This window comes from Mobula birostris, chromosome 21 (genome assembly GCF_030028105.1).
Source record: "Mobula birostris isolate sMobBir1 chromosome 21, sMobBir1.hap1, whole genome shotgun sequence".
NCBI lineage: Eukaryota > Metazoa > Chordata > Chondrichthyes > Myliobatiformes > Myliobatidae > Mobula > Mobula birostris.
In genome coordinates this window covers 18462941-18488658 of record NC_092390.1, presented here as the reverse complement: position 1 = coordinate 18488658, position 25718 = coordinate 18462941, and the positions used below count along the sequence as shown (strand labels likewise).

General features: G+C 46.7%; 3 protein-coding genes across 6 annotated transcripts in view; 1 reads left to right on the top strand and 2 right to left on the bottom strand.

Annotated features, from left to right (window-relative positions):
* The window catches only part of LOC140185638 (STE20-like serine/threonine-protein kinase), a 128384-nt gene extending 125604 nt beyond the window's left edge, over positions 1-2780 (bottom strand). Inside the window, exon 1 of one of the 2 annotated variants that reach the window (XM_072239076.1) lies at positions 1988-2780. In XM_072239076.1, coding sequence (XP_072095177.1) covers positions 1988-2137 — 150 coding nt within the window. In that variant the 5' untranslated portion in view covers positions 2138-2780. The remainder of the gene's footprint in view (positions 1-1987) is intronic. The other variant, XM_072239077.1, reaches the window with a different exon arrangement.
* A 25-nt stretch (positions 2781-2805) lies between these two features.
* stn1 (STN1 subunit of CST complex) lies at positions 2806-21010 on the top strand. 2 transcript variants are annotated; one of them, XM_072239078.1, is made up of 10 exons: positions 2806-2914; positions 3753-3941; positions 8318-8413; positions 13047-13118; positions 15763-15918; positions 16550-16667; positions 17773-17968; positions 18489-18611; positions 19032-19104; positions 20592-21010. In XM_072239078.1, the coding sequence occupies exons 2-10, from the start codon at positions 3812-3814 to the stop codon at positions 20753-20755; spliced, it is 1128 nt and encodes a 375-aa protein (XP_072095179.1). In that variant the 5' UTR covers positions 2806-2914; positions 3753-3811; the 3' UTR covers positions 20756-21010. The 2 variants fall into 2 exon arrangements, with proteins under 2 accessions (XP_072095179.1, XP_072095180.1); XM_072239079.1 differs by lacking the exon at positions 2806-2914 and adding an exon at positions 2961-3037.
* A 1637-nt stretch (positions 21011-22647) lies between these two features.
* The window catches only part of col17a1a (collagen, type XVII, alpha 1a), a 76801-nt gene continuing 73730 nt past the window's right edge, over positions 22648-25718 (bottom strand). For both annotated transcript variants that reach the window (XM_072239073.1, XM_072239074.1), the window contains one exon: positions 22648-24885. In XM_072239073.1, coding sequence (XP_072095174.1) covers positions 24836-24885 — 50 coding nt within the window. In that variant the 3' untranslated portion in view covers positions 22648-24835. The remainder of the gene's footprint in view (positions 24886-25718) is intronic.

The window sequence follows — 25718 nt, the reverse complement described above, 5'->3', positions numbered from 1 at the left end:
GTATGTCAAAAACTCATCAGCCATCCTATCAGGCACCAGTGTAACCACCGTAGTAGAGCATGGTGCAGTGATTTGCCCTGGCCTGTTAAACACATCACAAACTCGGCCTTCAAATTGTGTTTTGAGGTTAATTGTGCTAACTGATGGACCAAATCACAGAATCAGAGATGGAGGGTTACGAGCTGTAGAGGAGGGAAGTAGGATTATATGAGCAGGCACCACATTATAGACCGAAAGGCCCATACACTGCTGCACTATCAGAGATACAGAACAGAAATGTACCCTTCAGCCCATTAAGTTCACACTATCAATCACCCATTTACACTAACCTATGTTAATATTGGTTTTTTTACTTAAATTCTTGTCAACTTCTTCAGGGTCTCCTATCATCTGTACAGTGAGATCAATCTACATTGGCCCATTAACCTATGGGTTCTGACACGGGGGAGCAATACCAAATCCCCGTTGCCACATTCTCTTCATTCATCCCCAATTCTCAGATGCCTTCTGAAAGTTCAAACAGTCAGCACTGCTAAATTTGCATCAATATACAACATTTCCTCCAGGATGAACAGGACTCCTGTTTCAAAACAAAGCACAACAGGCTCATTCTGTTCAAAGCCTATCTAATGAGAGAACATGAAATGACATAAATGACAAAGTCTGTGCTGACCACAATGTGAAATTAAACTAATCCCACCTGCACCTGTTTAAATGCTTCTTAACTGTTGCTCCTGAATCTGCTTCCACCACCTACCCTAACAGTGCAGTTCTGGAACCTACCACACTCTGGGTAAAATAAAAAATCTCTTTTAAGCTTTGCCCTTCTCACTTTAAACCTATGCCCTTCAGTACTTGACACTTCTACCTTATCTATGAATCTCTCAGACAAGTTCAAAGTAGGTTTATTGTCACCTTATACTACTCAAAGGTTCATTTTCTTGTGGGCATTCACAGTAGACACAACAAATATAATAGAATCAATGAAAAATCTACACACAAGCAACGACAAATACTCAATGTGCAAAAGACAAATTGTGCCAATACAAAAAAAAATTAAATAAAGTTGAGAACATGAGTTGTGAAGTCCTTGAAAGTGAGTTCGTAAATTGTGGAATCAGTTCACCGCTGAAGTGAAGAATGAAGTTATCTAGATTATTGAGGTGAGTGATGTTATCTCATAACTTCCTGGGCTTTATCTGGGTCCTGTGTTATTATGGCTTTGCCCCACTAACAGTTTGTGGCCTTGGAGGGAGAAAGGGGAAGAAGTGAAATGAGAAAGCCACTGTGAACACAAACCAGTGACCCATCTACTTTCCCACGACCTCCTTCCCATCCAATCCTTTCAGATTATTTATTTCATGGACGTATTTGTTTCCAAACACAAGAGATTCTGCCGAGGCTGAAAATCCAGGGCAACGCACACAAATACACAGCATGTCAGGCAGCAACTATGGAGAGGAATAAACAGCCGGTGCTTCAGGCTGAGACCCTTCATCGGGGCTTTTTTCCCCTGACTTTCTACAATATCAAGAATTTTGTCATTTTATTCACTGTACTGGGAACTACCTACACTATTGAGCAATTCACAAAGTGATATTCATCTTTCCATGTCGAACCAGTTTATAACTTAGACATGAAAAGCTCAATGGGCCAAATAGTCTAATTCTGCTCCTACGTCTTATGAAAACAGAAATAATCGAACCTTTAAGCTTCAAAAACAGGCTTTCTAGATATTTTGCCCAGCTTCAAATGCTGGCTAAAAGTAACACACAGTGAACTTTGTTCTCTGTCATAAGAACACCTGGTGTACATGTACTGCTTTTTCAAACCCAATATTGGCGACTACTAATGACCAATGTTTTAAACGACTCCTCCCTGTAACTCTTCAACTTCATGGGACTTGTCTGGAAAGAAGGTTAAGCTCCCTTACTGGTTATCACAGTTAGTCCACTCAACGTTCACCATTACCACCACCCGGACCCACCTTATAGACTTTGCCAAATGCCCCATCACCAAGCTCGCCAACGATGTCCCAGATCTCCTCGGGATTCACATCTTTCCTCACATGTTCAAACTGTTTCTTCTTCTTCTCCCCGCCGATCTTAAAAATCTTCCGAAAGTTAAAGAAAGCCATTTTTGACGTTCCAAGGTTCCGACTATAACACCAGGCCTGGGCTTCACCCGGGAGTGCTCAGGAGGCTCGAACGGGTGGCTTTGATACCGAGCTTTATTCCAGATCGCTCCAGGGGTCGTTTATCTCCAGATCACTCCCAGTGATCGTTTTACTCCGGATCAGCCCTGAAGATCGTTCTACTCCGGTTCACTCCTGGTGATCGCGGTGACTCTGGATCATTCTTGGTGATCCCGTTTACCCTGAATCACACCGGGTGATCGTTTTACTCCAGATCGCTCCGGGTAATCGTTTAACTCCGAGTGATCGTTTTACTCCGGATCACTACGCGGTGATCGCTTCACTCCGGATCGCTCCCGGTGATCGCTTGACTCCGGGTCACTGCCCGTGATCCTGGTTACTGCGGATTGTCCCGAAGGTACTCGTGTTGTTCCTGGTGGCTCTGTGGAAATTGCAGCCGCAAATACACACTCGGTCTGGGATCGTTCGGAGCCGGGAACCCTACCCCGGGCGCGGCCGCTGTCCCGCCGCCTTACGGGCGTTGGGGTCGTCAGTTCCACAGAGGCGTCGCCAGGCCGGGAGACGCTGCTGCCGCCCCTCAGGATGCGCGCGCCGGATGCTCGTTCCCGTCACCCGCGCGATCCCGTGCTCCCTCCCTCTCCTCGATCCCACCTCCGAATGACACTCGCAACAGCCAATTAGCGCCCGCGTCCGCGGAGGACCGAGTCGACTTCCAGTTCAGTGCAATCGAGCGGCGATCATGGCGTTCACCTGCAGATGGTAAGTGACACACGCGTCCTCGGAGGACTGCTCCTTCCTCCAGTATGGAGCAATCGAGTGGCGAAGATGGCGCGTCATTGGGAGTGTCAGGCGGCTGAGGCCTTCGTCTATGTCGCCTACTGTGTCAGTGACAACCCCGAATCATCCTGTCCCTGGCTCTGCAGGCCGTGGATAACATTCGCAGTGTCTGTGGTGTAACTGGTCGCATGCCTCGGGGGATAAGGAAGGTCCAGGCCGGGGGAGTGGGCTTTGAGGACGGAAGTAAAACCTGTTCCTGAAGTGATTCCTGCTGTTCTGTACATAGTTAGGAACACATTATAGAACGAGAGCAGGAAATTTATATTACGGAAAAAGGAAAATAGCAGAGAATATTAGAAAATGTTTTTGCATGTTTTCGTGAAAGAAGATGCACAATGTTAATAAATACAACTCAAATATCTTGTGGATAGTTCCGTGGGTTGACGGTGATTCCTGTCCGGTTTTGTGGGCTTTGAGATGACTGATGAGGACATTGACTCCCCACCAGTCAGCAGGAGATAGCTGACATCTAGTGGGTAGTTATCTTTGCCTGTGATGAAACATTTTCGTCGACAGTTTCGTCACTGTCCCCCACTCCTCGTTCTTTCCTCCAGTTCACCTTCAGCATCATAGTTAGATTGCATTCCACTCTCATTCCTATTCTCTGCTTACTCAACCTCTGGGGTTTGGAGGACAATGGGGCCCAGTTTTTGGGGTTAGTCTCACTAGAGACTCTATTGTCCAGCATTGAGCGGTAAATAAACGGAGTACATTTGGTGTTGAGGGATTTTCCAACTCCATTGGTTTTAATTTTCAACAGCAGGGACACTTGCCTTCGTCTGGTTGCTTTCTGGTGATGTGAAGGAGACCGAGGCATTAATGGCTCACTATGAGAGTGCAGAGGACCCTGTACCACCCATTCGGTGGGGCCTGGACCCAGTACATGGAGTGTTTGCCAAACTCTATATCCGGGACATCCTTGAACTCAAGAGCTCTCGGCATATTCCAGGTAAATCAGTGGTTGACTATTAAATTGTCCGTTTAGGTGGTGGTAAATCAGGTAGAGGATGGGTTAGATTAGATGAAAGAGGCTACAGAAGGTTGGTTAGCCCCATCCGAGGCACTAGCCTCCCCACCATCGAAAGCAGTGCCTCATTATTAAGGACACTAGCCATCAGGGACATACTCTCTTCTACCATCGGAAAGGAGGTACAGAAGCCTGAACTCGACTTTCAAGGAATAGCTTCTTCTCCTCTGCCATCAGATTTCTGAGTGGACACTACCTCACTATTCCTGGTTTGCACTATTTATGTATTTGTGATTTATGGTGTTTTTGTTTTTTGTCTTGCGTTGTACTGCTGCGACCAGACAACAAATTTCATTACATATGTCAGTGATGATAAACCTGATTCTGACACTGTTCCATCAAACAGCCCCATGAGAAGGGCGGTGTAGGTTACACAAAGTAAAGCCCTTCGACATCTTCGATTCACTGTTCCCAGGTGTAGAGTATGGTTTATACATTCACGCAATATTCTAGAAACTGGAAATCTGGAGCAACATACAAAATGCTGGAGGAACTCAGCAGGCCAGACAGCATCTACGGAGAGGAATTGACAAACTACATTTCAGGCTGGGGCCTTTCATCAGGACTGGAAAGCAAGGGGGAAGAAGTCATAAAAAGAAGGTGGGGAGAGGGGAGGAGTAAAAGCTGGCTGGTGGTAGGTGAGACCAGATTGGTGGGGGGGGGGCAGATGAAGTGAGAAGCTGGGAGATGGTAGGTGGAAGAGGTAAAGGGCTGAAGAAGAAGGAATCTAATGGGAGAGGAGAGTGGACCATGGAAGAGTGGCGTCAGAGGGAGATGGTGGGAAGGTGAGGGGAAGAGACGAGAGGAAAACCAGAATCGGGAATAGAAAAAGACAGAAGGGGAAGGGGAGTAATTACCTGAAATTAGTGGAATGGATGTTCGTGCTAGGAGCAAATTCCACTCCTGAAAAAGGGTCTCAGTCCCAAACGACTCTCTTTCCCTCCACAGATGCTCCCTTTTTGCTGAGTTCCACTAGCACCTCATGTGTGGTTATGCATAGTATCTTTGGTTAAAATGAAACAGAAATGTGGCAAATGTTAATCAGTCTGGGCATTATGAGGAGAGAACCAGAATTAATGTTTCAGTGCTGGAGAGGGTTTCCAGCCAATGTACAATTTCTCCTTTGGGTGATGAAGCTACGGCTCACAAGGACCCTCTGGTGGTGGCCATCAGATAATGCGGCGGTTCAATCTGAACTGTTACAGTTACAGGTCATTTAACCTCTTCAACCTCCTGAAACATCAACTCTCTATTCCCCTGCATGAATGCTGTTTGACCTTTGAGCTTCTCCTGCAGATTGCGTGTTGCATCTGGAGTCATGTCTCCAACTGCATCCAACTCTTTGGACTCATCAGTAATTCCATCCAACTCTGCAATTTCATCAATCTGAATGTTCAATTTGTCTGATTGATGGAGCAAAGTTAAGCTTATAAAATAGTTTTCACAATCCAGTCTTGGCAGAATCAGCAGAGTGGGCCATTCAGCCCATCATGTCGTGGTAGTTCTTTATTCCATTCACCATTTCTTCCACTACAGGCCAGCAGATCTTTCCCCTTCAAACGTTTGTTCCATTCTATTAAAAGTCTCTGTTGAACCCTCCCCAACAGCATAACTAGTAGCCAGTCAATGTAACTTGCTGAGTTGGAGAAGTTACCCTTGCTTCTCTAGGTCCCTTGGTGCCTGCCACCCCCCTTAACATTGGCATCAAAGTCAGATTTATTATCAGTGAAGTACTTTGTAAAATTTGTTCTTTGCTGCAGAGGTACAGTGCAAGATGTAAAAATGACTTTAACTTACAAAAATAAGTAATGTGAATGACAAGTAGTGAGGTAGTATTTCTCTGAAGATGGCACCTGCAAACAGTGTGAACAAGGGCAACATCCTCCAGACGGTTCACCACATTACTACTTCCACATCTTTTATGTTTTTATTTTTCTTTCACGTGTGGTTCTGCAACTGCTGGAGCCTGTGATCTACATTTTGGTGGTGTATTTTTTTAATCGATTCAGCGATCTGGTGCTTAGCTGTCTCCGAGGGTGTTCGGTGAGGCTTCAAATGAAGTGTGCAACCTAGAAGCCTGGACACAGGGCACGAGCCCATGATCAACTCTATTCTCCCTGATTAAAGTATTGGGGAAGATCGAAAACTTCGAGGCGCCAGCGGCAGGCGAGTGTGTGTTCGGCGCCGTCTATCAGCCTCTCACTTCCTGATGCTAGGGGAAGGTGTCTGCATATGATGGTCTCTCTCTCTTTCCTCGCTTGCTGCTCCCAAAGGAAGGTCTCTGTGTTCGAATGATCTCTCCCCCTTGTTGCTGTCAGAGGAGGATGCCGGAGTCCTGGGTCTTGGGCAAGGTTTAATGGACATGATTTGTGGATTGGACTCTGTAATTCATGTTACCATGTGTTTCTGGTTGCCCCTTTTTTTTTGTTGCTATTTTGAGCAATTTTGAATTGGGGCAGCCTGCACATAGCAAAACACTGAGCTGAACTGAATATTTGATGGTTCCATTTAATATCAGAGAATGCATGCAGTATACAACCTGAAATTCTCACTTTCTGTAGACATCTACGAGACAGAAGAAAAATTCAAGAATGAATGACAGGAAGAACATTAGAACCCCAAAGCACAAGCAGCAGCAAAGCAACAACTCTCCCCCTACCCCCACTTATTCCAGTAAGATGCATTAGCCTCCCCATCACCCACCATGCAAGCAATAGCAAAGCCCCAAAGAGACCATGATGTAGAGTGTATCAACGAGCCATCAGTTCGACGTGCCACAGGCGTGCGCGCTCGAGAGCTACTCTCTCGAGAGAGAGAGAGAAGTAGAGAGGTATCACTGCTGCCACAGCAAGAAGGGAGACCAACAGCTCACTGTTTTGATATTACAGTTTGCAGCATGGCTTTTGTTTCAAGTTCCCCGATTCAAGAATTGGCAGCAAACTCTCTATCATCCTCGAGAAAGAGAGAGAGCTATCACTGGAGTGCAACAACATCTGACAGCTGCACCTACTATCTCGGTGTTCCAATCTCCTACGACACTTTAGTTGGCGACACCAGTGGGAATCAAGGTGTCCACAAGGACGCTCCCCCAAGGTGCACATCTTCTAGGCCGCTCCTGTAGGTATTGAAAACGACTGCCTGGCGCACTCTGGTACTGTATTGGGAACTCAATGCCGTGAAGAACTGCAGTTTGAATGCAGCTGTAGATCACGGACTCCAACAGGACCCAGGCCACCTTGAAAAGGAAAGAAAAGACATTAGGGAGAAGAATTTAAACAGTATCACTGGAAGAAGTCGCTCTCTGGTGCCGCCTTTAGTTTCTCCCTGGACTCTTCGATTTTTGTGTTTTATATTCTATGTTTTTTACTTTATTTTTCCCCTGTTTGTGTGATTTGGTGTTTTTTTTTTGAGTGGGTGGGGGAGTGGGATTTGATGTTATTCTTTGAAAGGGTTCCATGCCTTTTGTTGTTTTATGATTGTCTGTGGGAAAGACGAATCTCAGGGTTGTATACCGCATACCTACTTTGATATTAAATGTATTTTGAATCTTTATAGACTGTTCAGAAATCTGATGGTAGAGGGGAAGAAGTTGTTCCCAAATCACTGAGTTTGTGTTTTCAGGCTCCTGTATCTCCACCCCAATGGTAGTAACAAGAGAGGGCATGTTCCTAATGGTGAGGATCTTTAATGGTGGATGCTGCCTTCTTGAGATGTCTTTGATGCCCCTATTGAAACTGTCATGGGTTTTTCCCCTCCTTGTTTCTGAGGAATATTCTGTGTGAAACGTGTCATGATTCATGCATGTCTGTTTTCCCAATGGGAGTCTCCCTCCTCCTGACACCATTAGTGGTCTCGTCACAGTTTACTGCATTTCTGAGAGTTTATATCCATGAACGTTAATTGGTGAGATGACCTGTTTGCCGTAATAAATACATACAAGAACTAATAAATATCAGAAGATCACTGGACCTGGTACTGGCCACCGACAAGTTCTACACAAGGCTGGAGGAGCTATGCTATGTCCAGCCTGAAAAACAATCGACCCGAGAAGTCACCAGTGTACTCTCGTTAGGCATCTTAACACCCACTCTATATCTGCCCCATTGATCCCAGGGCCCCAACTTTTCTGAAGTTTATTTTGTCACACTTGTCAAACATCTTTTGAATGTTCACACCTCACACCTGCCATCTTCAGCTGTTGCTTCCTTTAGTTGAAGACTTCAACCCAGCCTGTACCTGAGGCTCTGCAAGTGTTTGCTCTCACAAAGGAGGTCACAGATTTTGTTTCCCTTGCACAGGTGTGTTTTTCTATAAGACCCATCCCATCAGCAAGGTGGACATCCTGGGGACTGTGGTCCAGAGGCAGGAGAAGGAGAAGCGCTGCATTTTTGGAGGTTGGTGATTCCAGTGGCTTCTGTGTTTGTTCCTTGACTCAGCAGTTTGGAGCCTGAGTATCCAGGTGAGGCTGGGCTGGGACCGACTGGGACACTGCCTCATTCAGTGGGACCTGCTGCTCTGAGCAGGGCAAGCTGCTGCTCCAATTCCCACTTTCTTGTGTTAACATCATGTACACCATACAGCCCAACTTAAAGACCCCCGTCCCCCATACACACACACCAACCCTGGTCTCAGTGCCAGAGTTATCTTCCCCTATGGAAGAGGAGATATGCGAATAAGCTGCCAGAGGAAGTGGTAGAGGCAGCTAAAAGTACAGTGTCTAAGGTATTTGGACAAGTTCATGAATAGGAAAGGTTTTGAGGGATAATGGCCAAACACAGCCAAATGGGGTCATCTTAGGCAGACACTTGGTCAAAAGGGATGAGATGAAAGAGGTGACTGAAGAGACTGTGGAGGCATTTCAAGAAACACTAGATTCTGAAATGGTTCTGGAAGACTGGAAAATTGAAAATGTCTCTCCGCTCTTCGAGAGAGGCAGAAGAAAGGAAATTATAGGCCAGTTAGTCCGACCTCAGTGGTTGGGAAAATGTTGGAGTTGATTGTTAAGGATGTGGTTTCGGGGTGCTTGGAGGCATATGATAAAATAGGCCGTAGTCAGTCTGACTTCCTCAAAAGAAAATCTTGCCTGACAAATCTGCTGGAATTCTTTGAAGAAATAACTAACAGGATAGACAAAGGAGAATAAGTTGATATTGTGTCTTTGGATTTTCAGAAGGACTTTGACAAGGTACCAAACATGAGGCTGCTTAACAAGTTATGGGCCCATGGTATTACAGGAAAAATTCCAGTATAGATAAAGCGGTGACTGACAGGCAGGAGGCAAAGAGCAGGAATAAAGGGAGTCTTTTCTGGTGGGCTGCCGGTAGAAGAAATGAAAGGGTTGACCATTTTCTAACTGGAGAGAAAGTACAAAAATCTGAGGCGCAAAGGGACTTGAGAGTCCTTGTGCAGGATTCCCTGAAGGTTATTTTGCAGGTTGAGTCTGTGGTGAGGAAGGCAAATGTGATGTTAGCATTCATTTCAAGAGGACTAGAATATAAAAGCAAGGATGTAATGCTGATACTTTATAAAGCACTGGTGAGGCCTCACTTGGAGTATTGTGAGCAGTTTTGGGCCCCTTAGCTTAGAAAGGATGTGCTGAAACTGGAGAAGGTTCAAAGGTGGTTCACAAAAATAATTCTAGGTTTGAATGGCTTGTTATATGAAGAGTGTTTGAAGGCTTTGGGCCTGTATTCATTGGAATTCTAAAGAATGAGGGGTGACCTCATTGAAACCTATCAAATAGCGAAAGGCCTTGATAGAGTGGATGTGGAGAGGATGTTTCCTATGGTAGGAGAGTATGAAACCAGAGGGGCAGCCTCAGAATTGAGGGGCGTACTTTTGGAACTGAGATTAGGAAGAATTTCTTTAGCCAAAGAGTGGTGAATCTGTGGAATTTGTTGCCACAGGCATTTGTGAAGGCCAAGTCTTTATGTGTACTTAAGGTAGAAGTTGATAAATTCTTGATTGATCAGGGCATGAAGGGATACAGGGAGAAGGCAGGTGACTGGCGCTGAGAGGGAAGATGTATCAGCCATGATGAAATGCTGGAGCAGACTCGATGGGCCAAATGACCTAATTTTGCTCCTGTGTCTAATGGCCTTATGACCTGTTTTCGTGCTGTATAACTCTTGATTTAACTCCCCCTTCCCCTCCCCCCCCCCACCAGCTCCAGAGACCAGTTGCTCTCACCCCTTGGCCAGTGTCCCTTATGCTGCCCCCGCCTTGAGCCTTTGGCAGCACAGTGATAATGTCTATAAAAAAGTATTCGTTCCCTCTGCCACCCCCCTGGAAATTTTCATGTTTTATTGCATTACGATATTGAACCTCAGTGCATTTAATTGGGCTTTGTTTGATACTGATCAACAGAAAAAGACTCATGTCAAAGTGAAAACAGATCTCTACAAAGTGATCTAAACGAATTGCAAATATAAAATACAAAATAATTGATTGCATAAGTACTCACCCCTTTCAAGTCAGTATTTAGTAGATGCATCTTTGGCAGCAATTATAGCCTTGCGTCTGTGTGGCCAGCTTTGCACATCTGGACACTGCAATTGTTTCCCATTCTTCTTTACAAAACTGCCTAAGTTCTGTCAGACTGTGTGGGAATTGTGAGTAAACAGCCCTTTTCAAGTTCACCCACAAATTCTCAATTGGATTGAGGTCTGAACTGTGATTTGGCCACTCCAGGACATTGTTTTGAAGCCATTTCTGTTTAGCTTTGGCTTTATGCTTGAGGTCATTGTTTTGCTGGAAAATAAATCTCCTCCCAAGTCACAATTCTTTTGCAGACTGCATCAGGTTTTCCTCCAGGATTTCCCTGTATTTTGCCGTATTAATTTTACCCCTCTACATTTCAGGCCTGCTACAGTGAAATCCCCACAGCATGATGCAGCCACCACCATGCTTCATGATATGGATAGTGTATTTTTGATGATGTGTGGTGTTTGGCTTACGGCAAACATACCATTAAGTTTGATGGTCAAAAAGCTCAATTTTGGTTTCATCAGACCATAGAACCTTCTTCCAGCTGACTTCAGAGTCTCCCACGTGCCTTCTTGCAAATCTAGCTGAGATTTCATGTGAGTTTTTTTCAGCAGTGGCTTTCCCTTTGCCACTCTCCCTGAAAGCTGCGACTGGTGAAGCACCTTGGCAGCGGTTGTTGTATGTGCAGTCTCTCCCTTCTCAGCTACTGAAGCTGGTAACTCCTCCAGAGTTGTCATAAGTCTCTTGATGGCCTCCTCACTAGTCCCCTTCTTGCATGGTCACTCAGTTTTTGAGTATGGCCTGCTCTAGGCAGATTTACAGTTTATATAATACTGGACAACGGGGTGACCTGTTGGGGCACCCTTTGGGAGAGGGTAGTGCAGTCTGATGTGACCAGAATGAACATTAAATTTTCCTGAATGCTATTGGTATTGCTTTGCTTTGGAAACTGAAGTAGAAAACCTTAGTTTGTTAAAGAAGAATGATGCGTAGCAAAGCAAATATAGCTCCTCCTGGTTTAACAAAGGAAACTTTTGATGGCATAATTTCTGGTTTATCTGCCACCCTCATGCCCTCTCATTGTCATTCTGGAGATGTGCAGTCCTTTCATCCCCCGTCTCTTCATCTCTTCTGCTGTTTGTTCTTTGTCTCTGATCCTGGAGTCGTGCATTTCTCAGCTCCTTTGTCTCTTCCTCTCTCCTCCTTCTGTGCCTGTTTTTGTCATCCTGGAGACGTGCATGCCTCTCCTCCTCTGTCTCTTCTTCTCTCATCTTTTTTTGTCCTGATTCTTTGATCTGTGCAGCCCTGGCCTCATCCAATTCTTGTTCTCTCCCTTTCCTTGCCGCTTCCCGACGATGTTTGGCGTCATCTCTTGACCATAATGTCCCTCTTCCCTTTTCACGCGGCATAATTAGGCTGACCTTTTTTTTTACCCTAATGCTGGATAGAAGATACGAAGCAGTAACACCAAAGGATGCTGATTATTTTTGATGATGTGGTTGGCCCTCTCCTAAATGGACATGATATAGTCACCACTGTCCTTTGACTGCAGTAAAGGGTTTTATAGGTGTCTCGAAGTACGTCATTACAATGAGATTTAATTACCTCTTATTGATGGGTGGCAGTTAGATCTGTCCCAATCCTGCACAAGCTGACGGGATTAGCAGACTGTGACCCCTTGAAATAGAGCTGCCCTGCCCTTTTGCTCCGGTAGGTGTCGCTGCTGAGGCTGGCCGTGCGCATGTGTTGGGCTGTCGCGTCCCGATTTCCATGATGGTGGATCAGCTCCCGGGTTAAAAGGGAGCCTGTTGATTTTCCATTCCTTGATGATTAACTTAACTGTTACTCCAAGGGATATTCATGACTTGGAAGTTTTCTTGTGTCCACCTCCTGACTTGTGCTTTTCAATAATCTTTCTGTGGAATTGCTTGCAGTGTTCTTTTGTCTTCATGGTGTAGTTATTGCCAGCAGATTGACTCACCAGCGGTTGGACCTTCCAGATACAGGTGTATTTTTACTACATTCAGTTGAAACACCGTGACTGCACACAGGTCTCCAAAAACATATCTCCATTTAACTAATTATATGACTTCTAAAACCAATTGGCTGCACCAGTGATGATTTGGTGTGTCATATTAAAGGGGAGGGGGGTGAATATTTATGCAATCAATTATTTTGTATTTTATATTTGCAATTCGTTTAGATCACTTTGTAGAGATCTGCTTTCACTTTGACACAAAAGAGTCTTTTTCTGTTGATCAGTGTCAGAAAAGCCAAGTTAAATCCACTGTGATTCAATGTTATAAAACAATAAAACATGAAAATTCCCAAGTGGGAGGGTGAATACTTTTTATAGGCACCGTAGTTCTGGAGCCTGCGTCATGCGTTATGTAGATTGCAGAATGCCCTGGGATATCCTCAGTAAATTAGAAACATAGAAAACTACTGCACAATACAGGCCCTTCAGCCCAGAATGCTGTGTCACTCGTGTTACCCACATCACCTGTATTATCCTTCTCACATGTTACCTGTGCTTTGCAGTGGATGACGGGACTGGAGTCATAAGTTGTTTGTGGTGGAAGAAGCAAACACCCGTGGAAATCACCAAAGCAGGTACAGAACTTGCTTCTATCCTTCCAACACTTAGCACGGGTGGCTGGCATACAATGCCTACCTTTGTTTGTCCGTATTGGTGCTGAGGCTCTGCAATCCTCTCCACAGTCCTGTTGGAGAGTGCTCCATCATTTAGACCCAAAATCAGTAAATGAGTAACCATGCTGTAGGGTGATGAAGAATTTGGTAAAAGTTCAGGAGTGGATTAATAAATGTTCAAAAGAAGAATTTTCATTTTTAAATCTTTTTTTTGAATTATTATTGAAAATCAACAAAAAAATACATTAAAGTGGTCAAGTCAACATATCAATATGTACAATTAAACTATCAAATAGCTGATTAACCTAGCTAAACAGTATACCAATAATAATAAGAAAAAACAAAATGTTAAAACTGAAGGGTCTCGGCCCAAAACGTCAACTATACCTCTTCCTAGAGATGCTGCCTGGCCTGCTGCGTTCACCAGCAACTTTTTTGTGTGTTGCTTGAAATTCCAGCATCTGTAGATTTCCTCGTGTTTGAAATGTTAAAACTATTTTTTTTTTGGAAAAAAGAACCCCTACTAACTAAAACAAAAAAAAACCCCTCCTAACCGAAAAAAAACGAGAGAAAAAAAAACCCATTGGGAGCACACCCCCGCGGCTGTACGCCATACAAGCTTCCATAAAAGAAAAACATCAATCCGCCAACGAAAGCCAATTACACAAGAATCAGAAGGGGACTGACTTAACTAACTCAAAAGAAGAATTGTAGGGATGTACGGAAGGAGATTTTGGGATATGCCCAGGTAACAAACGGGGTCCGTTTTCACCCATGTCCTTCAGTCGATTTTGTCTGCAAATTAGAAAATACACAAAAATCGCTCAATACTTCCACGGTACTGTAATGAATACATCAAAAACTCATCAGACTGACAAGAAAGAACAATTACTAGGAGTAGGGAGAGAGAAGTAGACTGATTCTGCTTTGACTGTGTATGTACATCAGATTTATTATCACCAGCATATGTTGCAAAACTCGTTGTCTTTGCAGCCGTAGTACAATGCAATAGCAGAGAGAAAAACTGAATTACAGTAAATATATATACATATGTAATACACATAAAATAAGTAGAGCAAAAATAAAAACTTTAAAAAGTAGTGAGGTAGTATTCACGGGTTCAATGCCATTCAGAAATCGGATGGCAGAGGGAAAGAAGCTGTTGCTGAATTGTTGAGTATGTGGCTTCAGGCTCCTGTACCTCCTTTCTGATGGTAATAGTGAGAAGCAGGTGATGGAGATCATTAATGATGGATGCCGTCTTCTTGAGGCATTGCTCCTTGAAAATGTCTTGGAGACTCTGGAGGCTGGTGAATTTAACAATGCTATCAGAGTAAGTATCTGTAAGACAGATGTTGGTGACACAGGATGGCCTGGACTCAAATCATGACAGTACCTTGTCCCACAGGGGACAGTGACTAGGTAATCCACTTCAGTATCCACTGACGGTCAGGTAGAGCCCAAGATAGCAGGCAAAACAAGTGCGGAGGAATTTTTAAAAATTTTATTTAGAGATTCAGAGATTTCAAAGGTACACTTAATGTCGGAGAAATGTATACAATATACATCCGGAAATACTTTTTCTTCGCAACCATCCATGAAAAACAGAGGAGTTCCCCCAAAGAACGAATGACAGTTGAATACTAGAACCCCAAAGCCTCCCCCCCAGCTCCCCTCTCCCACGCATAAGCAGCAGCAAAGCACCAATCTCCCTCCCCCACCAGTAAAAAAAGGTATTGGCACCCACCACCAAGCACACAAGCATACAGCAAAGCATCAGCAAAGACACAACTTGCAGTACCCCAAAGGCTACTCGTTCACCCAGTATTCGACATACCACAGGCGCTCTCTCTCTCCCTAATAAGGGAGAAAGTGGTGTCTCCATTTCAGAGCGAGAGGGAAGACATAACAAGAAACTCGCTGATTTACGATGTTAAAAGTCTGTTGTGTCACTTTTTCCAAGCTCTGTGCCCAAAGAACTCGGGTCTCTGGGCACACAGCCAGCAGCTAGCTTGCTGCTTTCAATCTTCCATCTCCCACGACACACTAGATTCCTGCAGAGACACTGACCTTCGGTCCGCCCAGAGCCATGAGATCCCGGAACTCTGAAGGTGAGCTAATCTTTTAGCTCGCATCCTTGGCATATCGAATAATGGCCAGTCACGAAACCCCGAGAGCGGGTCCCATTCCTGCAAAGAACCAATGTCAGCCTGTAACTCCAGGTCAGGGTCTTCAAAAGAGCCCTGAAAGGGAAAAATAGAGATATTAAAGATAGAAATAGAGCTGTTTCTGAAGATGTAAGCAAAGGAACCGCTAGGTGCCATTGTCTACAGTAACAGCCCCTCCGACCCAATGAGCCTGCGCCCCCACCCCCAATTACACCGTTAGGTGCCATTGTCTACAGTAACAGGCCCCTCCGACCCAATGAACCCCCAATTACACCCATGAACACTAGCTCACTATTTTGCACTACTTACTTACTTTTTATATATTCATTATTTGTAATATATCATTTTTATTTATGTATTGCACTGTACTGCTGCCAAAAACAACAAATTTCATGACAAATGTGATGATAATAAGCTGATTCTGGCTCCTCCTGCAGCTTTGCCCTCCAGGGGCCTGAGCCTCCTTGACCAGCTGAGCCGCATCACCAGACTGGAACACGACAACTCCCGCTTGGACCTGGGTGATGTTGTCCAGGTCCGGGGACGCATCAGGGATTATAGAGAACGACGGGAAATCAGTAGCACCAGCATCAGTGAGTGGCTCAGGGCAGGGTAGGGGGAGACAATGGGTGGGGGCAGGGTAGGGGGAAGACAACGGGTGGGGGCAGGGTGGGGGGAGAGAATGGTCAGGGTCAGGGTGGGGGGAGAGAATGGGAGGGGGCAGGGTGGGGGAAGAGAACGGCAGGGGCAGGGTGGGGAGGAGAAAATGGGGGGGACAGGGTGGGGGGGAAATGGGAGGGGAGGGAGAGAATGGGAGGGAGCAGGGTGGGGGAGGGAGAGAATGGGCGGGGCAGGGTGGGGGGGAGAACGGGCAGGGGCAGGGTGGGGGAGGGAGAGAACGGGAGGGGGCAGGGCATGGGGAGAGAACGGGAGGGGACATGGTGGGGGGAGAGAATGGGCGGGGACAGGGTGGGGGGAGAATGGGCAGGGACAGGGTGGGGGGAGAGAACAGGCAGGGACAGGGTGGGGGAGAACGAGAGGGGGCAGGGTGTGGGGAGAGAATGGGAGTGGGCAGGGTGGGGGAGAATGGGCGGGGACAGGGTGGTGGAGGGAGAGAACAGGAGGGGGTAGAGTGGGGGGATGACGGGAGGGGGCAGGGTGGGGGGGTGGTTCTGCCCTGGGCTGGGGTAACTCCTGCTCTGGTTATGTTCTCTTTCCCTGTAGCCAAGCTGGTCGACCCTGCCTTCACCATACAGATCTCCCGCATGCTGGAGCTGCCTCACCTTTACCGCAGCTTCTACGACAAACCGTGTCAAGTTCCAAAGGACAGCATGGAAGCGAAGTGAGAATGGAGGATAAGTGGGAGGTTGGGGGGGGCAGCTCAAGCATTGGGATACGGAAAGCAGTGAGAGGTGTGCGGCAGGAGGAGGAATGTGAGGAGAGAGCGGGAAGGATCTGGGGGAGGGAGTGGTGGTGAACAGAAACAGGAGGGAGAGGTCGACTGATGGTGATGATTAAGGGACTGATGATGATCTCACTGCTGTTTCCCTGAGCACTCGGCCCAGTTTTGTCTGTCTGCTTGCTCTCTGTCCAACTTTGGTGGCACAGAGGGTAGCGATTAGTGTAATGTTATTACGGTGCCAGGGATTAGGGTTTAGTGCCCACTGCTGTCTGTAAGGACTTAGTACGTTCTCCCCATGACCATGTGAGTTTCCTCCAGGTGCTCCAGTTTCCTCCCACATTCCAAAGACCTAAGGGTTAGAGTTAGTAAGTTGGTGCTACGTCGGTGCTGGAAGTCTGGCACCACTTGCAGGCTGCCCTGCACAATTCTCACTGATTTGATTTCAGAATCAGAATCAAATTTATTATCACTGGCATATGACATAAAATTTGCTAACTTAGCAGCAGCAGTACAATACAAGACATAATAATATAGAAAAAAAAATGAGTAAATCAATTACAATGAGTATATATATATATATATATATATATATGTATTAAATAGTTAAATTAAAAGTAGTGCAAAGCCGAAATATGTTTTAAAAAATTGAGGTGGTGTTCATGGGTTCAGTGTCCATTTAGGAATCAGATAGCAGAGGGGAAGAAGCTGTTCCTGAATCACTGAGTGTATGCCTTCAAGCTTCTGTACCTCCTTCCTGACTGTAGCAATAGGAAAAGGGCATGTCCTGACTGATGTGGGTCCTTAGTAACAGATACTGCCTTTCTGAGGCACCGCTCCTTGAAAGTATCTTTGATACTCTGGATGCTACCCAAGATGGAGCTGACTAATTTTACAACTTCCTGTAGCTTCTTTCAGTCCTGCGCAGTAGGAAATGCAAATTTAATGCAAATAATACATTTCATTTTATGTTTCAATGTACATGTGAGTAATAAAGCTAATCTTATCTGTAATCTCTCTCTCCCTGCTTGCATTGCCTTATCCCCAGCGAAGACAGAACGTGCATCCTTTCCCTGCAAAGCAAGATCAAACAGTTTCTGGCTCAGAGCCAAGTGAAGAACTTCTACCAGCGTGAGCTGGAGGCCATCGACTGGTTATCCTGCATTGCTCAGCGCAGTCAGGAAGCATCATGTGGACGAGGCTCGGGTCAAAGCTCGGCTGAGAGCTTAGTGCTGGAGAAAGAGGTGAGGAGATGGGGGCGGTGGTGCACAGGAGATTCTATGATGCTTGTAAACTTGAGGGAGCGCAACATACAAAATGCTGGAGGAACTCAATAAGTGAGGCAACATCTATGGAGGGGAATATACATTTGACGTTTTTGGCCGAGACTCTTCACAGGACTGGAAGGGAAGGACGAGAAGACAGAATAAGCTGGTGGGGGGAAGGGAAAGGAGTTTGAGGTGATAGGTGAGACCAGGTGAGAGAGTTGGTGGGGGAGGGAATGAAGTGAGAAGCTGCTTCCTTTTCAGTACTGATGAAGGGTCTTGGCCCAAAACATCGACTGTTTATTCCCCTCCATAGATATTGCCTGACCTGCTAGGTCCCTCCAGCATTTTGTAGGTGGTGAGGGGGCTATGATTTGGGATTGAGAGCAGCTATAAGGAAGGTCTGGCTGGACTGACATTGAATGAGAGGGTTCTCCCTCCTGTGACTGTCTCCTGCCACCGCACTGTGTGTTTATGTTCTGTTTCCTGTCTGTTTAAGGAGCCTGCGAGCTTGCTATGTTTATCGAGGCAGATTCACACGGCTTTTCAAGAGGCTGTCTCTGCACTGCAGGAGGAGGGAGTCATTTTCCAGAAGGTGGAGGGCCCTAACAAGTTGTACCTGGTAGGTGTCTCGCCTCAATCTAGGGCCTATCCCCCTTCCCTTCCCCTGAAGACGTACACCATTCTGGATTGGAAGAATAGCACAGTTTCTTCGTCATCACTGAATCTAAACCCAGGACTCTGTCCCTGAAACGCAGGATACCTTCAGTAGAAGTTAAAAGCATTTACCACCTTCTTCCCAAAGGCACTGAGTGCCTGCTTTGCAGTGAAAGCCCGTAGACTGGGGGGAATAAAACCCCCTAACCTGAAGCAGAGTTCAGGCTCAGGGTCCTGGTTTCACTCAACAAACATGGACCACTGTCTACACTGAGAGTGTTAGCCCTGGATTCTCCAGATGAGAACCATGTCTATATTGGAACAGGGCTAGTGAGAGGAGTCTGTACTGTACTGACACGCTGGTCTGTTTACAAATTATCCACAGGTCACTGACCAGGAGAAGCAGCTACATGATGTGACACTAGGGATCATTCGCGATGATGCCACAAGACCAAAATGTGAGTGATTTCCTCGGCAGATCTTGCCCTCTTTGGTGAGATTTTTCAAGGGTCCAGGATGGACACTGGATTTGGTGACCACAGTTCCTCCCCAACCCCTCGCATTCCTCAGGGAGATTGTTGGTTGCTCCAGATTCCAGTGTCTACAGTTTCTGGTGTCACCAGAATTCAGCTGCTGTGCAATTTAGGATGTAGTTTGTATAAGACCTTTTAAAGATTGAGGGCCATCAAGGAAGGAGTTTGGAGTCCAATAGAACTCAGTTCTGACCCACACAACAACTTTCCTGCAGTCCATTTCCAGTCAATGCTTAGAACATAAAAATCGAAGCAAGGGTAACCATTCATTCCCTCTCATGGACTAACCTCGGATCACTTGTGTACCTAAAACCCAGCCAGTCTCTGGCTTGAGCACACTCCACAGCCCTTGGGGTGGAGATTTCCAAAGATTCACTTTTCTTTGGCTGAAGAATTGCCTTCATCATCTGTGTCCTGAATGCCAGAACTTCATAGAACATTGGGGATGTAGTGTAGCGCAGAAGACTGAGCTTGGACAAACTTGGATGTTTTCTCTGGAGTGGTGGAGACTGAGGGGAGATCTCACTGAGCAGGGGTTCTCAAACTGGGGTCTACGGACCCCTTGTTTAATGGTATTGGTCCATGGCATAAAAATGTGTCATAGTGGTTTATAAGCTTATCAAAGGCATAGATAGAGTAACAGACAATACCGGGGTTGAAATTCCTAATACCAGAAGGTATGTATTTAAGGTGAGAGTGGTTAATTTCAAAGCAGACGTGAGGGACAAGTTTTTATTATGCAAAGCCTGGGATGGTGGTTACAGGCAGATGTACGTGAGGAAAATGGAAGGAAGTGGACATGGTGTAGGCAGAAGAGTTTAGTTTAGTTGGCCATTTGATTACCGATTTAATTGGTTCGGCACATTGTGGGTCTGTTCCTGTGCTGTAATCTTAAAGTGATTGGAGGAAAGTGCAGGGGGATGTCAGAGGTATGGTCTTTACACAGAGAGTGATGAGTGTGTGGAACGCACAGCCAGGGTGGTGGTAGAGGCAGATACATTAGGGACATTTAAGAGACTCTTAGATAGGCACATGGATGATAGAAAAATGGGGGGCTGTGTGGGAGGGAAGAGGAAGATTGAGGTTGGAGTAGGTTAAAGGGTCTGCACAATATTGTGGATCGAAGGGCCTGTACGGTGCTGTAAAGTTTTATGTTCTGGATACTGGAGCCGTAATGCAGGATCACCTGTACTGGTCTGGGTACTGACGGGGCAGATACGTGACAGTAATGCCGGGCCATCTGTGCTGGTCTGGATACTTACAGGGGAGATGTGAGGTGCTGAAAGGCATTTGGGATGAATCAGACTGAAATCTCAAAGTCCCTGGCAATCCTCCTGCAGCCATATCAATTGCTCAGTGTTCAGCTGGGGTCAGAACGTCCTTCTGTTTAATTCTTCTTCTCTTTGAACTAGACATCGATAAGGGCTGCCCGTTCCTCCACATTCTGAGCTGCGTGCAGAACTGCTACAGTGCAGGGGTTACCGAGGCAACAGTGCACAGGGTGCTGAACAGTTTGGAGTGTGCCAGCAAGATCGTCAGTACCATGGAGGGGCACTATACCCCCTCCTGTGCATGAGACTTCTGTCGCTGTGTGCCACATTACTGGACACCGGTGAACGGCCCCTGGGAGCGTAAGATGTGTGTCGTGACCCCTGCATGACCGGGGGTGGGTAGAGGTATGTGACAGCACGTCTCATTCAGGAGTTACGTCGACATGGACAACAGAGTGACTGCATTAATCACCACAGGTTCTCAGAAAGTAGAGTGGAGATTTGACTATGAATTTATCCAACTTTATCCAATAAACAATTGCACAATCTTTATTTATCAACAGCGTCTCTTAGAAATATTGTTCCCCTACTTCCCACCGTCACCCAGAACTGCTTATTGTTTGTCAGTGACTCCAGGTGAGCAGAGTTGATGACCACCTTTGTGCATAGTGAGACTCTCTGACCTGTGTGATAGTGGGGAGTGCGGGTGGTCTGTTGTGAGGGGCTGGTGACAGCACAGGGACTCACCCCAACTCCCAGGACAGTGAACAGGACCCTACAGTGAGGGCGCAGTTCGTGGCTTTGAGTCGTTTTGAGCATCCTCGGGTATTGGCGGGACAGACACAGGCCATTTGGCCCCACTCGGGCTGACTATCCCTGCGGTGATCCCGTGCTCCCCTCTGACCTCACCCACTGAGGTCCACTGGTCCCGCTGCCTTGTGGGATCCCACGTCAAAGGCCCTGAGAGTGTCACTCGCTCGCACGGAGGAGTGACCGGGCCAAAAAGTGTGAGGAGTAACATGACTCTGGTGACCCGAGTGTCGTGACTGCAGCAGTTTGTGTCAGAGCAGTGCGGTAAGGGATAGAGTTATGGAGCAGCATAGCACAGAAACAGTCCCTTTGGCCCACCTGGTCTGTGTCAGCCTGGTTTTCTGCTAGGCCTGTCTACTTCCACCTGGACCACAGCCCTCCATATCCCTCTCATCCGTGTATAGCACTTATCCAGGCTTCTCTTAAATGTTGCAATTTAACCTGCATCTGTCACTTCTGCTGGCAGCTCATTCCACACTTGCACCACGTTCTGAGTGAAGAAGTTCCCCCTCAGCTTCCCCTTAAATATTTTACCTTTCACCCTTAACCTATGATCCCTAATTCTAGTCTTATTTAGCCTGAGGAGAAAAGGCATGTTTGTATGTACTCTCTCTCTCTACCCCTCATAATTCTGTGTATCTCTATCAAATCTCCTCTCATTGTCATTCACTACAGCAAATAAAGTTATAATCTATTCAATTTTTCCCCATATGTACAGTGGGAGGTGATGAGGTTGGCATGGTGAGTTTAAAGAGTGGGGCAGTGCCCAGGAGAAGATGAACAAGGCAGGGAATGGGGTCAACTCTTATTCCCACTGGCTCCCAGGATGTGTAAATCTCTGGGGTGGGTTTGAGACCTACTCGGGGTTGGAGAACTGTGTGTGTGTGTGTAAGACGGACGGCCAGAGTAACAGGGCTTTTTTTCATCATTTATTGTGATCTGTGTTGTGCTGCCATGCATTGTGGGCATACTATGTTGGCACTGAAATGTGTGGTGCCCCTTGCAGGCTGCCCCCAGCATACCCTAAGGTTGTGTTGGTTGTTAACACTGATGACGCTTTTCACTGTGTGTTTCCATGTGCATGTGATAAATGAATCTGTACCTATAGATTGTGCTGTAACTGGGCAGTGTGTCCCAGTTACATTCTGAACTGCAAAGGGCTGCTTCTGTTTCCAATGAGGTCACATGGTCAGTCCAGAATTGTTCATGCTGACAGTTTATTCAAACGTTTATCAGAGAAAGAGCAACAGTTTGCAGAATAATGAACCACTTGGGGGACTGGTAGGCTAGTCTAGAGTTGGAAACAGATCTCCAGAGGTTGGAGGGTGCAAGAGCTTCAAGCACAGAGCAAATGGCAGGTGTAATTGACACCCCCCCCCCCCCGACGCAATATGTCCGTTGAAGCCCCACACTGCATGACCCTTTCCCTCGACCCTGCTTAACAGGACCAGGAGCTGGTTGTCAGTGGGGTCTGATATTCCAGGTTGGAATGCCCACTGTTCAGGGAGGCCAGGATCTGTGAGTTAACAACAGTGGGAAAGCCCAGGCTGTGGGTAGCATCCCTGCATGTACACTGCCCCACCCATTACCAGTGGCTGATTATAAAACTGTTCATCTTTCATCTGATTTGAGAGCTAGAGACTGTGTGCAGGTCCCTGAGGAGATCCCTGGCTTCCTGTTGTGAACTGACTACCAGCGGGGTTGGAATGATGTGTGGAGTTGCTTCGGTCACCCTGCCCGGTGTCTGTCATATCAGAATGGTGGGAATTTCAACCTGGAACACAGAACTCCACTGACGACCGGTTCCCAGACCTGTCCAGGTGGAACAAGGAGATGCGACATGCTTCATCAGGCATTTTAGCTCCTATCTCTGCAGGTTATAAAACCTGGCAATATCCCAGGCTGTGGTGGTAAGTGGAGCCAGCGAGCCTGGGCCCAGGAGGATGAGGCAGGCTCTGTACTCTCGGATGGGAATGGGTGGATGGGGGGAGTGATTCTGAGCGGTCCAAGGGGGCCGCAGCTCTGTGACGGTGTGACTCCCACCACCCCCTCACCCTCTGCCTGACTGGATCCCTGCCCTCAGACAACCCATTGACACATTCGGATCTGATCACTTCCAAGTTCAGATCTGACTTCAGTGGATCAGTTAGGAGTCCCTCCACACAGAGATCTCATCAAGAGCAGGCTGTTAAAAATTACCTCCAATTTCTTTCTTAAAATGTTTATTCCAAAAACAAATTTTTATAATTTAAACAAGGCAAGCTGAAAAATCAAATGTACGCAGGAACGTCACCAGCAGAGAGAAAGCTTCCAGCAAGCTCAGAGCCCAAGGGGAGGGAGGACCAGGGCAGTGACTGAAGGCAAAGACTCAGCTTTACTCCCTCAAAACCCCACCTCAGGAATGGCTGTGCACCCCCTACATCCTTCTCCAGGTTATAGGTGCAGTGTTGGCCATCAGACCTGCCCTGCCATTCGTTATGTTCATAGCTGATCTACGTGGGTCTCAGATGTCAGCTCCCCACTGCCCTTAGACCCTGACCTTTCCTTCCTCTTTAAATACCTCTGTTCCAGTCTTCACAACACACTCCAAAAGACATCAGCCTGTCTGCTCCACCATCGTGGCTGATTTATTATCCCTCTCAACCCCATTCTGCCTTCTCCCCATAACCTTTGACACCCTTACTAGTCAAGAACTTACCAACCTTCACTTTAAATGTTTCTAATAACGATACCTGTGACAACAAAATCCAGAGATTCATTACCTTCTGGCTAAAGAAATTCCTCATCTGTTCTAGTTGTTCCAAGTTTCCTCAGTACTCAGCTGGAAAATTCCAGAATCCCTGTACTCTACTAGAACACGTTCGTTCCTATGTACCATCACCTTGTCCTGAAACCATGGCCCCTTGTTGGAGACTCTCTCATCCATGAAAACCTGTCTGTCCCCTTCTTTCTGTAAACAGACAGACTGTCTCAGCCAGAGGCCGTTGACAGAGGGAGGCTGTGTGAGATGGTACCAGCCCGCTCTGCTGAGACTTTGTACTGGTTGATTGTCCGTGTTCTGCACCACTCTACCATCTCATCACCATCTCATTCCCTAATCAACCTCTGACTGGAAACCTGCTGAGGAGCTGGAATTCCACAGTTACCGGCTTCCCCGGATGTAGTGGGCTTTCTCCCTGACTTTTGACATCAGAGTGTGGGGATGGGATGGAGGGAGGTGGGGGAAGTGATGTCTTGGCCCTTCCTTGCACTGGGCTTGTGTGGGGAGGGGAAGAGGCTGTCATTCTTCAGTCGGTGCTGTCCCACACTGATCCCTGGGTCTTCGGGAGAGATGTTGCCACGTCATCATTAGTCAGTGGCATGGTGATCCCCTCAGGAAGTAACAACAATCAGTCACTGTCAACCAGTTTCCATTAGATAATCAGAACCCCAGGCTAGGACGGAAGGATAGTAGAACCCCACGGTATTAGAAGAGAAGAAATATGCATGCATTTTTTCTTTGACGTTAAACTGCTGTGTTCGAGAGTGGGCCCAGGAGCGAACCACTGCCTGAGAATCGTCTCGCAGATGGTGATCTACTTGAGGGCAGCTGCTCTCTTGCGGCTCCGCCTGTGTGTGACGTGATCTGCAGAAAGAAAGAAATGATTAAGCTCACACTGTGCCAGGCCCTGGGTTGTTTTCCATCCACCACGTCTCTACAGCTGTAATCTGTACGTAACAAAGGCCTTTTATGTCCCAACGTGTTTCACAGGAGCATCAAACAGAACTCACATCAGTAATGTCATCAGAGCTGGTGCCTGAAAGCTTGTGGAAGGGGTAGGACAGGGGTTCACAGCGTTTTTTATGCCATGGACCAATAGTCAGTGGAACCCGGGTTGGGAACCTCTGGGTTAGGGTAAGGGACACCAAGAAGTTCTGTGGGTGGGGAGTGGGATAGGATCCGGTGGCGTTGGGGGAGGGGGGAGGAGGAAGGAGGAGTGGTAGTGGGACCAGGAGAGAGACTGCAAAGGGAGAGGGGTATTGGGACCAGGGAGGGGTTCCAGAGCTTGGGGACTCGATGTCTGAAGGCATGGCTGCATGGGATGAGAAAAGGGAATGATCAAGAGATCCAGATGAGGAGAAGGTCTGGGTTTGGAGATTACAGATGTGCAGAGAGATTTAAGAACAAGGGTGATGTTAAGAGTAAACTGGGAACAAGGAGGTCAGCCCTTGCAGGGGACCCTAGTGAGGAACGGTGTGACTGAGGTAGTGTTACCAAGAGCAGGGCTGGGTGTCTATCGACAGTGGGTGAACTGAGAGAAATATGGAGGTGAGTGGGGCTGGTCACAGGAAGCCTTAGTAATGTTGGAATTCATGATTCACAGCTCCACCCTGTGTTAAATTTGGTAGTCGGATGTAGATTGGGACAACGTCCATGGAGCTTCAAAGAGTAAATGAATAGTGAGACGCTGAAATGAC